The following is a 13,309-nucleotide window of genomic DNA, read 5'->3' on the forward strand; positions in this document are numbered from 1 at the left end:
AGTTCAGAGAAAAGAGAAGTGAGTCTGAACCTGAATGGTTAGGGATAACTTTGTGAAGAAGATGAAAAGAGGCAGGCCTTGAAGAATAGAATAAAATAGGATAGACTAGGAGAGGATAGGATAGCGTAGAGTAGGATAGGATAGGATAGGGTAGTGTAGAATAAGATAGGGTAGGGTAGAATAGAATAGAAAAGAATAGGATAGGATAGAAGTATATGTCTTGAATTGTGATGTGTAAATAGGGAATATTTTTCCCACCATGGAAAAGAGTTGGGAAGGATAGGTGGCTATTTCAAGCAAGGAGTAGCATAAACAAAAGTGGCCTCTTCCAACTAAAGCTTCCTCCTAGGAAAGGGAGGTGGATGATCACTTAGTGAAGTAACAAATTATAATAGGGAAGAACACTTTGTTTGGACTCAGAAATCCAGGGTTCAAATACATATTCCAGGTTTCACTACCAAGTCAGTTTCATTTTCTGAATTTCAGGTTTCTTCTTTGTAAAGAAGAACTAATGATACTTTTGAATACCTGTCATACAAGATTGTTATATGGAAAATTCTTTGTAACCCTTAAAGCACCATACAAAATAGAATTTAAAAAATTATTATGATTTACCCTGTTGAAGAAAAAGAATTGCCCTTGAACCAATCTTATAGGTAATATATTCATATAAACTCTTTGAATAAAAGGAATAATCAAAGTAAAGGGAAAAGGCTACACCCAGAGAAGAAACACTGGAAAATATATGTAAACTATTTGCATTTTTGTTTTTCTTCCCAGGTTATTTTTGCCTTCTGAATCCAATTCTTCCTGTGCAACAAGAAATTCTGTTCTGCACACATATATTGTATCTAGGATATACTATAACACATTTAACATGTATGGGACTATCTGCCATCTAGGGGAGGGGGTGGAGGGAAGGAGGGAAAATTCAGAATAGAAGTGAGTGCAAGGGATAATCTTGTAAAAAATTACCCATGCATATGTACGTCAAAAAATGTTATAATTATAAAATTAATTTTTAAAATGTAAAAAAAAAAGAATAAAAAAAAAAGTAAAGGGAAAGGCTCTAGTCAGTCATTCATGCCCTACCTTTAAAAATGAAATTAATGAACTATCATCATCTGTGATCCTAAAATGCCTAATTTCTTTTTTCACCAATGTTGTTTATTCTAGTCTCTGTCTGCTGTTGCCTCTTTATTCTGTTCCTCTTCCTCTCGGAGCTCACTGGATTCATAGCCACTGAAGTGTAAGTAAAATTTTCTTGAATGGGTTTTATGCTGGGTTGTTTTTGTTTTTGTTTTTTTTTTTTTTTTTTTTGGAGGGGGGAGGATCTCTGAGGGAAGAGGTGAGTGGTATGCTAGCCCATTTCTGACCATTGATAAGAACCCCTTGTTGGCTGGCTGTTTTTTGGCTTGTTTGTTTTATTTCAAATGCGCAAGAAACATTGCGGTCTTTCTTATCCCCTCTCTTAGCCTCTGGTATGTTTGTTTTAGGTTTGGTCTAACCTTCCATTGTATTTAATAACTATACAGCATAGGTGCTTTGGTGTTTTGAGACCTCCTTAGAAAATGTATAAATGTTTGCCTGCTTGTGATATTTCATCACATTTTACACGAAAACTTTTTCCTGGGAATCACTGAATATCTGATCCTATATGAAAGAAAAAGTTCCTTCTTGGAAAAGGAAGTTTCAGGCACAAAACACTGCTTTCACATCAAAGCCTTTTCCCCTTGAACTCTCTTTCCTGTTTGAATGTTCTCATTTCTTGGTTACTATTAAGTCTCTGCTTCCTGGCAAGGTTTGACGCAATGTGAATCCATACTCAATTCCTAGAATTATTCATCGCCCTCATAATTTCACATCATTAAGATATGCCTGACTCCAAATTCCATTGGAATTATCTAATCATAGTCATACAAAACTCCTCTTCTAAGATGGAATTAGAAACAGGAGGTTCCAGATTGGAAACTTAGGGCCCTAAACTAGAACTTTGTTGAAATCTCATTGCCCACATCATTAAGAGTCTTCTATCTGGAAGGCATATGGAACCCTCTCTACTACTGTGTGCTCTCATGTAAAACCATGTTATCTTTTCCTTTTGGAGTTTTTTATTGATTAACTTAAGATGTCCTAAAAGCTCCTCCTTTTCTATTATATCTTTCCTTATGTAGGCTCTGAAATTACCACTGTTGAAAAAGAGAATGTCATCATTTTGTTGTTGTTCTGAGTTTTATTTCCATTAAAATGGCAGGAGGCTAAAGCATTAATCCTAAAGTGTCCTTTAATAACAAGTATAGCACACAATTATTCATAATAATTTTAGAGCTGGGAGGGAATTGAATGATTAGTTCAGCTGTTAACTGAAAGGAATCCATTCTACCACATTCCCAGACCACTGGTCCTGGGAATGACCTTAGCTTAAAAAGGCCAGGTCTCCTGCTATATCTAGGCCCCCCTTCAGTCATCCTCCTGACCTATGTCTTGCCACCGGATCCAGATGGCTTTGAAGGAGAGTGAAGTTTGCACAGATTTGCCTCATTTAAATCTATTTCACTTGCAAATCAAAACATCCTCCTGCTGTCATTAGTCCAGTGGTCAGTCATTGGGCTTTTGCTTTAAGACCTCCAATAAAAAGAAATAGCCTTCAGAATCCTTTTAGACAACTTTTATTTTTAGGATTCCCCTCCCTTCTTAAAGCCTAAATTTTACCTCTTACTGACTTCTACCTACTGCTCCTATTTTTGTCATCTAAGGTAAAAAAGAAAGAGTCCAATCTCTTTTAAATGGCAGTCCTTCTATCCTAAGACAGTTGTCATGTTCTTCCTTTGGAGAAGTTTCTTTTCTTTAGGCTCAAAAGCCCCAGTTCTTTTAGCTGATCCTCTTGTTGCATAAGCCAGTGGCTCGTTTTGTCCTCTCTCCAGCTTTATCGATGTCCATCCTAAAACATACTATCCAGAAGTGAATATAGTCCACCTGATTTGGGCTTCTGGGGGCAGGATAGTCATTCCTTATCATTCTTTGAAGCTTTTTCTTAATGCAGATCAGGATCACAGCTGGTTCCCAGAAAAGACCTTGAGAGAATGGTTTTAAACAGTTATATTTTGAGACAGATCCAGACCATCAGATAATTTTTTTTTTATCTCATGTTCTTAAAAGTCTTTACTACAATATATACACAAAGGGTAGTGGTGAGGAAGATGAAAGAAACAATGTGGAGTAATAATAATAGCTCACCTTTAAAAATCCCATGTAGGGGAAATGAGGAGACTAGGCTAGAGAGAGGGAAAAATTTGAAATGGAATATTTTTTTAATAAATATAAAAAAAAGTTTAAGGGAAAATATTTTAAATCACTAAAAAATGTCAGTGATATTCTTTAATATAATATATCATAAAATACCTTCTCCCCACCCTCCTTTAATTTTATTCAGTTGTTTTTCAGCCCTATTTCTTTATGACCTCATTTTAGGTTTTCTTGGCAGAGAGTGGTTTTTGATTTCCTTCTTTAGCTCATTTTACAGATGAGGAAACTGAGGCAAACAATGACTTATTCAGGGTAACAAAGAGTGTTTGAGGTCATATTTGAACTTGGGTCTTCCTGCCTCCAGGTTGAGTGCTCTATCCACTCTCATTTAAGCAAAACAACCTAACACAAGTTGTCTTTCTGTAACATTTTGAAGTTTACCAAGTTCTTTCCTCACAACTCAATAAAGTTTAGGAAACCCAAATAGTAGCACACCTGTTTTTAAGTGAAGAAATCGGAGGTACAAGGGCTAACAACTTATTCCAGATAACATAGCTAATTTCTCAAAAAGCTGACATTTGAACTCAGTTATTCTGACCTACATCTCTTTTCTGCTGCATTTTTTCCTTTAGCTGTCATTTAATTTAAGTCTCTTGTTAATCACAAAACTGAAAAGCATCCAAGAGTCCTACTACCTTGGTGAGGATGTTTATGAAAACCAACAATGGTAGCGTTTTTTGCCTCTCCCAGTTTTTCTCCAAAGGACTAAGCAGGTCAATATCTACAGAAATAAAATTGTTGCTTTTATATTTCATTCTAATGCAGCTAGGACAGTGACTTTCAAGTTGATAACATAATAGGCTTATTTTGTGCAAAGTACAGGTTAGGAAGAGCATTTAATCTGACCTCTCTGCAGATTGACTACCCTGAGTGCCTCTTCTGCCACAGAGGACAGATGATCAGTTATTGTTAGGTAAGTGGCCCCATCAGCTGGGCTTCTGAGCCTGAGTTACCTGTTTAAGCAGTTCTGACCTCACTTGTGGTAATCAAATAACCCTAAATGCTTTTTCACCTGCTTGGTATCTTAAGAGGGTTGGGCAAATGCTTCTCAGCAGGTTTCTCAGGCCCTTTTTTTTTTTTTTTTTTTTTATTGTTCAACATATTCATTGGGCTCAAGTCACCAGGATCAACTCAGTTCCTTTGAGAGTAATTGTCTGCTCTGGAGCCTAAAGAAAAGATGAGAAAATACCTCCTCATCTTCTTTTCAGAGGTGGAAAGCTATAGGTGCAGAGTATTTAACACGGTTACTGGCACAACTGGTGCTTAATAAATGCTAATTGATTCAGTATAGACCAACTTGATTGATAGATTCTGCTAAAATGCTTTTTGTCTTCCTCAGTTTTACTCTTTGTTACAAAAGATGGCTCACTGGGGAGGGAAAAAAAGGTGAGAGGAAGGAGTTCCCCCATGAAGGTCTGGCCAGTTGTCCAAAGAGGTTCTCTTGGGATCTTTACCTTTGGAAACAGCCAGCAGATCTTCAAATTCCATCATCTTGACGAGATGGGAAAGAGATAGATGAATCAGGTCCCTTTCATCTGAAGGCAGTGAAAATATCAGGCTCTCCGTATGCATTTTATCCAGCATAAAGTTATTGGAGCTGAGCTCTCTCAGCCTCATTAAGCTTAGTATTTAAAACAGTGAAGAACTTAAGGACTGAATACTGTCTGGGTTGCAAATGACAGGCCTTAGTTAGATATTCTGCATGAGTTGTTCTGGCTTGAACAATTGATGGATATCCTGGTTGCTGGCATTGGTGATGAACCTCTATGAGCTCAGCAGAATGATCCTTGGAGGGCAGACCTCTCCTTGACGTCTTGGTGGCTGCTCCTTAAATGGCAGGCTTGCCCTTGAAGCCTTTCTCCAGAGTATCACCTGCCAGAACTTATATTTCACCAGAAGAGCCTTCCTCGAGGTTATTACCTCCATGCTCTAATAGAGGATTTGAGTTTGCTGATTATGTTGCTTCTTTTAAGATGCACTAGGGCAGTGAGGCAAGCAGTAAGCCTTATAAGCCTCATTGGGGTTTTGTAGAGTTCAGTATTAGTAAAGTGTGGGAATCAGCTGTAAAGTGATAGACAAGTCTTAAAAAAAAAATTTATAATGACAATAATGATGGCAGGTGTCTGACTCCCTCACATAATAATCTTTGAATGCTTATGGGAGGTGTAAGGAAAGCTAATTCACACGCCCAGCAGCTGTTCTACCTGCTTCTCAAACCCACAGAATTGTCATCCTCCATGAATGATGGGGTCATCTCTACATATTGGGCTCTATTCAGTTTTTTTCTCTGCTGCCAAAAGGAAACAGGTGTTTTGAGGTTCTTGGGTCTTGTTATCATCAAATGTAGATGATCCATCTTTTAAAACACCCTGGCACTAATATAATAATTAATAATAACAACAATAATAATAAATTAATATTTACATGGCACTTGAAATTTTTCCGAATGCTTTATGGATGTTAATTCATTTGTTCCTCACAACAATGGGGTGAGGTAGGTGAGGAAATTGTGGGTAAGGGTAACTTGTTATATGTCACATTAACTGGGGTAGTACTCAAGGCTGATTTTGTAATTACTTAAGAACTTTTTCTAACTCAATCCCATAGGTTTTGGAAAATGAATTTGTAGCACCTGCACTTGGCAGTTCTTCCCTCATGTTGCTTATCCTTTTCTACATTATTACTTTTATTGCTGTCAATGCTCACTTCCTATTGTACCAACTGTCTGAGGGAAGGAATTAGGAAGGAAGATAGAAAAGGAGGCAGATTTCAATAATCAAGCTAAAAATTAGAATGGGGCAATATTATAACATATGGATCATTCCAGGTGCCAGTCAGACAAAACAAATTAGATGTCAAATTAGAAAACCTGAGTTTGGTTCCTAACTTTGCCAATTACTATGTATCCTTGAATTTACTTATAGTTGTGTGCCTCTAAAATGGTAACAATAGTATCTATAGACATCTCACAGAGTTGAGACAAGTATCAAATGAGAGGGTATTATGTGGCTCTGTAAACCACCAAATGCTATAAATCTCAGCTATTAATGACCACATCATTCCATTTTAGGCATTTCCAGATGTTTGACCTTAATTGCAATGCTGCTTATACGGCTTTTTTGTTCCATAAGCTCTTTATGGAAGCCATCTGATTCCCCTAAAGTTTCTTGGCAGTTTCCTTCTTGTAGTATTTTTTTCTGCCAAGTGATATGACCTATTTTCTTTCTTCACCATTCAATTGAGGGCAACCAGGATGGGGAGGATGTTGGGGACCATGCCATATGGGGAGCAGCTAAAAGAAATGGGAATATTGAATCTAGAAAAGACAAGACACAGAGAGACATAACAGTTTCTAGGTATCAAAGCAGTGTCATAAGGAAGATAAGTTAGATTTGTTTTACTTGACCCCCACCCCTTAAGGTAGAATTTTTAGTAATCCCTAATAAGTGGAAGCAGAGGAGTTATCACATACACACATACACATGGTATCTATTTATTGGTACCTTTTGTTCTCCCAAAATCTACTTTTTCTCTCTCCTTTGCCTTTTCCAACAAATCATGTCTTATAATATTTTTCCCCTAGAGGAGGAAATTTTCTGCATAACCAGATAAGAAATTCAATGAAGAAATCTGAAAGAATCTTGAGGGAAAACCATCATCCCTCCATCAGTAATTCTATTGGTCTACATTGAATGGAGAACATAAGTCATATAGAACCTGCTGTTAGTCTTCATTTGTACAGTCCACCCTTTAACACTTGCCATGCTTTTGACCAAAGAACAGAATGTAAGAATAGAGTCAGAGTGACATTTTATAGCAAATTTGGAGCAAGGACTCCATTTATATCTTTAAGTTCATGGGAAAACAGCTAAAAACATCTAATTACTGGAATATTTTCTTCACATTAAAATATGCTAAATAATACTTGTTGCCCAGTAGACTAACCAAAGGGGAAAGGACTACCTTTGGAAAATGATCTGTCTCCCCATCACTGAAAGTTTTGCTTAGGGAGCTTAGGGAGAGACCATTTGTTAAAGACCATATAGAAAAAAAAATCTTGAGATTGAATTAGGTGACCTCCAAGTCCTTTCTAGCCCCAAGATATCCTTATGCAATGTTGTTGAGCTCCCATCATCCTAGTTCTGAAGTTGTACTATAGAGATGTAAGAAGATGGGTTTTATGGTAGTTTTTAAAAGATAATTTAATATCACTTTTTTTTGGTATGACAAGGCCAGTGAGTGTTTCCTTCTTCCCAGAGTAGGTGGAGATGAAGAATTCTATTCTCATTTGTATTTTGTTTATGTAACCCTATTGCTAAGGCCAAAAAAGTCTTAAGATCTTACTGTGCACTGCATTGATGGTAAGTATCAAGCAACCAAATTACTAAGTATTCAGTTCAGTGGCTTTGAACAGGAATCTGAAATATTCAAGTGCTCTTCTAAAAGCAAATAAAATTGTTTTCCATAGATGTCATCCAATTCACTTCTCAGCCTCAAATTTCAAGGCTTTTCATCCAGTGCTGCTTCTCCTCCATTCACCCCGTACCTCTCCAACTTCAGCTCTCCTCTCTCTCCCCTACATGGCCAAATGAAACTGGTTGTTTTTTCCCCTCTATATGATATTCTAGTTCCCTCTTCCACACCTTTGCTCATGTCATTATCATTGCTGGAATGCCTTCTCCCCCTGTACTCCTTATTCTTCACCAATACACTTATTCACTCCTTCAAGAAGATATTCTAATTAATTGAGCTAATTCTGCCTCAAAGTCAGCTGGGAACACAACTGTGAGCAATTCTTTTTACAGATTCGTTTAATCCATTCTGGAGCTTTATAGCCTCAGCATAGGAGTAAGGAAGAATGAGGGAAATGATTTGGAGTCAGAGGAGCTAGGTTTGAACCCTGGATATAACACTGAACTAATTGTATGATGTCCCTATGATGTCCAAGTCCTTGAGTGGCTCTGGACCTTAATTTCCTTATCTTTAAAACAGGGATAGTCATACATTTACTGACTACTTCACAGGATTATTGAGAAGAAAGTGACCAATAAATATTAGTGTTTAAAAAAAAAAAAAAAAAAAAAGAGAAGCAGTCTGAAAATACTTTCATCAGAGTGGTGGAGGGATTATTTAAAGAATGACTGTTCTATTTCATCTATTTCAGTCTCCTCTTTTAGTGATGAGGAAACTTAGGTGAAATGATTTGCCTATATATACATGTAGGCAGTAAGTATCAGAGCTGAGATCAACCCAGATCTCCAAAATTCCAGTGCTGGAGAATTCCTTGCGTTAGTCATTTCCAGAGCTTTTGACATTTTGAAATCCCCCAGAACAGATAGGAAACTCTGAAGGGGACATGAAAATGACAAATAATGGCTATTATAGCAATCCAAAAGGTTTACCTGAACCTACCTGCCTAAGTCCCAGCCCTTATTTTAAAATGAAAGCACAGAGCCTGCCTGGGATTGGGGCCTATCGGGAGCACATGGACATGCCAGGGATTTCAAGTTCCAATCTTTTTGTCTGTTGTCCCTGCCCTTGAGGAATCCAAAGCAATTGCTACTTCACAAGTGATTTGTTTTGCTTTTGAACTACATACCCGATGACTTCTGGCAGCTGGTTTATCTTTCCAATTTTGCTTGGCTTGGGCCAATCAAATTAGTTTACATCTACTATTTGTACGTCAAAGGATAGTAGCCCCAGGATGTGTTGGGTGGCAAATAGATGCCAGCCTGGAATGAGAAATTGGCAATACATCTTGGAGATGACTCCATTTACCTCATCCGGATATCATAGAGATGTAATCAATAGGTGTTTATATAGCGGCTTGAGGTCCTTCAAGAAGGAACCATAGAGAAACACTGTGTACATGGAGTGTTACATAACACAGATTAACTTCCCCAGCCCCAGACTGGAGGAAGGCCTTTGGAAGCCAAATGCGTTTTCCATCCCTTACCTTGGCGTGCCTGTGCCTTTGCCTTTGCTTTTGGTAGCATTTAAAGGGCCGGAAGGCTGGGCTCTTAGCCCTTTCTAGAGCACCAGCTGGGTGTGTCATGGAAATGCCAAAGAACAGAGGGGAATTAGGAGCCCTGCCAGTTTACTGAGAGTCTTATGAAACTGGGTTGGCTGGGGATTGTGCTTGGAGCAGCCCCTTGGGGCCTGAAAAGGTGAGGTCATGTAGCCTCCCTCCTGGGGATTAATGCTGCTTCTGAGTGAGCTCATTCTCCATAGAAAATTACAAGGTGTGACTTAATCTCCATAATCTCTCAATAAGACCTAAAAGGTATGTCTCCAACCCAGGTAGGAAGGTGAGTAGCATCCCAGGAAGAGCCTTTGCACCCTCGGAGGAGGAGCGTGGGGCCCCTCCCTACATGACCATCCCATTAGTCACCAGAAAATACATGACAGTGAGATTTCACGGCAGGAGACTGTTGTTGGGGGCTGAAGCCTAAGGAGGTGCACTGGAGAAAACAATCCACGCCTCAGCTGACCTACTAATGATTCTGCCAGTTGGTTGTCAGCTTTGTGGTGTGGGGTCAGAAGCAGGCTAGGAGAAGTGCTTTTCTGACCCAACTCCTGCACTGCCTTTAATGTGTCCCATTTATTTTGGGGTCTCGGCACAAAAAAGGGCACTTAGCTGCCCAGGTTTATCTGGATGCTCCAGAGGGTCAGGGCCAGCTTCCTTCCCTTTTCCTGGCACTGACAAAGTAGATGGAGAGATGACATTCACCAAGGAGCAAGGCTGAAGAAGGGAGACCTGCTTGGAGAAGATATTTAGGCCTTAACCTGAATTAACAGAGCCAGGAGATTAGCTCACAGACTCAGAAACTGATAGGTCTAGAAGGGATTTTGTAGCAAATCATGTAAGCCAGCTTCCATTATTGTCAAGACAAAATTATTTCAATCGCCATATATATTATGTTTCATCTGTTAGAACAACCTAGTTCTAGTGACCTGGGAATTAATTAGCCCTGAATTGTTGTTTTTAACATCCACCCATCACTAAAACCACCACCAAAAATCATTTACAAAAGCTACTCAAGTAGTTTTAAAAACAAAATTAACTAACATGCAGCAGCTAGGTGATACAGCAAATAGAGTTATTAGCTGTGTGATGGGAAACAAGTCACTTAATTCTGTTTGCTTCAATTTCCTCATCAGTAAAAAGATAGGGAAAAATAATAATTCTTACCTCCCAGGGTGTTGTAAGAATCACAAGAGATAATATTTGTAAAGCACAGTGCTCAGCACATAGTAGATATATAAATGTCAATAATAGTAGTAGTAGTAGTAGTAGTACCACCTCATTGCCCTCTATAGTGGTTACTATATAAATGTTAATAGTACTGGTGATAGTAGTAGTAGTAGTACTAGTATCATTATTATTTTTCATTCCTCTTCTGTATATTTTACTAGTCTCTGAAGGTGACCTATTTCTATTTAAGGAATTTTTCCAAATTTAATGAACTTGACAAAACTAAACATTTCAATTTATGGGGGGGAAAAACTACTGAAGAGAGGATTGTATGTGAAACTGAACTTCCATTATGTATTGTCTTTAAAATTGTTTATTAAATGTAATAGTTACAAAAGACCCTTTTTGTCTGAACTCCTGCTTTTAATATATTTTTTAATATTTTATTAATGATTTTTTCTTTTTTTTTTTTGCATTATTATTATTCCCCACTTACTTATTCTTGATTCCATCCTTTCTAGCACATTTTCTCCTGTGTTGTTTTTCCCCTACCCCAAAAAATTTCAGTTTTGCCTTCTCTACTGGCTCCTTCTCTCCTGTAAATATTTCCAGGTCTCTCCAATTATTAAAATAACTCCCACTTGATTCTGCTATCACCGAAGCTTCTCTTCTTTTTTCTTTGGTAGCTAAACTCACAGAAAAAGCTACCTGGCTCTTTGACTCCATTTCCTTTCCTTTCTTTTTTCAATTGAGCTTATGACTTTATTACTCAACTGAAATTCTCTCCAAAGTCATTAGTGATTCATTGCCAGAGCCAAAGCCTTTTACCAATCATCACTCTTGACGTCTACATCATTTAATGCAATTGACCCATCTCTCCTAGATATTGTCTCCCATCTAAGGTGACATTTCTGCATATGATTCTCCTGTCTTTCTGACTACTCCTTCTCAGGCTCCTTTAATGAATCATCATCCTTATCTTACCCCTTAAATAACTGATCATAGCTCAGGAGTCTATCCTGAGCCTTCTCTTTTCTTCTTGATCTCATCTAATCCCTTGAATTCAATCATTTCTATGCAGATGATTCCCCATCTATTTCTCCATCTCTGTTCTCCTTCTTGAGCTTCAGTTCTTCATCACCAGCTGCCTTTTGGACATTTGAAAGTAGGTGTCCCATAGGCATCTCAAAATCAACATGTCCAAACAAAGCTCATTATCTTTTCTTCATCATTCTCCCTGCCCTAAAACCTACCCATTTTCTGAACTTCCCTAACTTTACTAAGGAAACCACCATCCTTCTATTTATTCAATCTCACAACCTTGAAGTCACCCTCAATGTATCATTCTCCTTCAGCCCACATAGCCAGTGAGTCACCAGATCACACATGTGACAGATGTCACATTTGTCACTTTCTCTACACTCACAGTCAATCCCTAGTTCAGGGTGTCCGTACTGTTCCCCTAGATAGTAACATTTCTCATTGAACTCCCTGCTCCTATTCTCTCTTCTCCAATTTCTCCTCCACTGAGAAGCCAAAGTATAGAATGACAAAAGCACTGATCTGGCTATTTCATTCCCATGCTCAATAAACTCCAAGGATTCTCTCTTGCCTCCATCATAAAATATAAACACCTTTGTCATCTAAAGGTCTCATATCTTGCCTTCATACTCTGTAGTCCAGTCAACCTGATCTTCTAGCCATTCTTCTTTCACAGCATTCCATCTTCCATTTTGGGGGCCTTTGCAGAGACTGGTACCCTCATATTAGAATCTGTTTCCCTCCAGCCTTTTCTCATTCAGAACAGCTGAATTTAAATTCTGCCTCTAATTGCATTTATATGACTTTAAACAAATCATTTAACTTCCTTGAGTTTCATTTCCTTTTCTAGAAAGTGAGAAAATTTAAGGAATTTGGACTTGACAAGCCTTTGAGTTTTCTTCTGGTTATTTACCTGTGAACCTGTGATCTTTACAGCTGCCAGCTCCTCCCCTACCAAACAAAGAACTTTTTATTTAGGTTTTTTTTTGTTTTGTTTTGTTTTACTAGACCTATGATATTATTGGTAGAGGGAGTTTCAAATGAGGAAAAACACCTTCTACCAATAAAATCAGCATCTGTTCAGCAACTGAGAATCTTAGAGAGGTATTTGGGAGAATTTGGACATTAAGTAAATTGGCCAGAATCACCTTAAACATAGGATTGGAAGCCAAACTCAGAGCTCTCTCCTGATCTGCTGTTTCATGCCACCTCTTATTTACTTCATACATGGTTTGTATATGCTCATGTATATGCACATTATATATATATTTCCTCTTATAAAGAGTAAACTCCTTGAGGGGAGGAATTACTTAATTTTTGTTTGGGAATATCTATACAACTAGTGTAGTGCCTAACATTGATTGATTGATAAATCTGAGAAATTTTTATTGGCCAGAGTATGAGTACATAATGGAGAGAGTACTTCATTTTATAGGAGCTTTCCCTTTATCTCTTCTTTCATATAGTCTTTAAATGTGAATCAATTGCTAATTCAAAAATACTTGATTATGGGAGCAGCTAGTTGGTGGAGTAGATAGAACAGTTAGGAGGACCTGAGTTCAAATTTGACTTAACATTTCCTGGCTGTGTGACCCTGGGCAAGTCACGTAACCCCAATTGTCTCAGGGGAAAAAACCAATTTGATTGATCTGTATAAGAAACTGGATTGCAGGAAGGGTTCAAACTACTTCCTTCTCAATTAAAAAATTAAAAGGAAAAGAAAAAAAAAATCTCATACTAAACATGTATGATGCAGCAAAACAAATT

At 37.9% G+C, this 13,309-nt stretch overlaps 1 protein-coding gene across 1 annotated transcript in view; it reads left to right on the top strand.

The window, feature by feature from the left end:
* The window catches only part of ERGIC1 (endoplasmic reticulum-golgi intermediate compartment 1), a 141,237-nt gene that overhangs the window by 87,469 nt on the left and 40,459 nt on the right, over window positions 1-13,309 (top strand). Inside the window, exon 3 of the mRNA XM_074292082.1 lies at window positions 1,177-1,249. Coding sequence (XP_074148183.1) covers window positions 1,177-1,249 — 73 coding nt within the window. The remainder of the gene's footprint in view (window positions 1-1,176; window positions 1,250-13,309) is intronic.

The sequence above is a fragment of the Sminthopsis crassicaudata genome, chromosome 2 (genome assembly GCF_048593235.1).
Source record: "Sminthopsis crassicaudata isolate SCR6 chromosome 2, ASM4859323v1, whole genome shotgun sequence".
NCBI classification, from domain to species: Eukaryota; Metazoa; Chordata; class Mammalia; order Dasyuromorphia; family Dasyuridae; genus Sminthopsis; species Sminthopsis crassicaudata.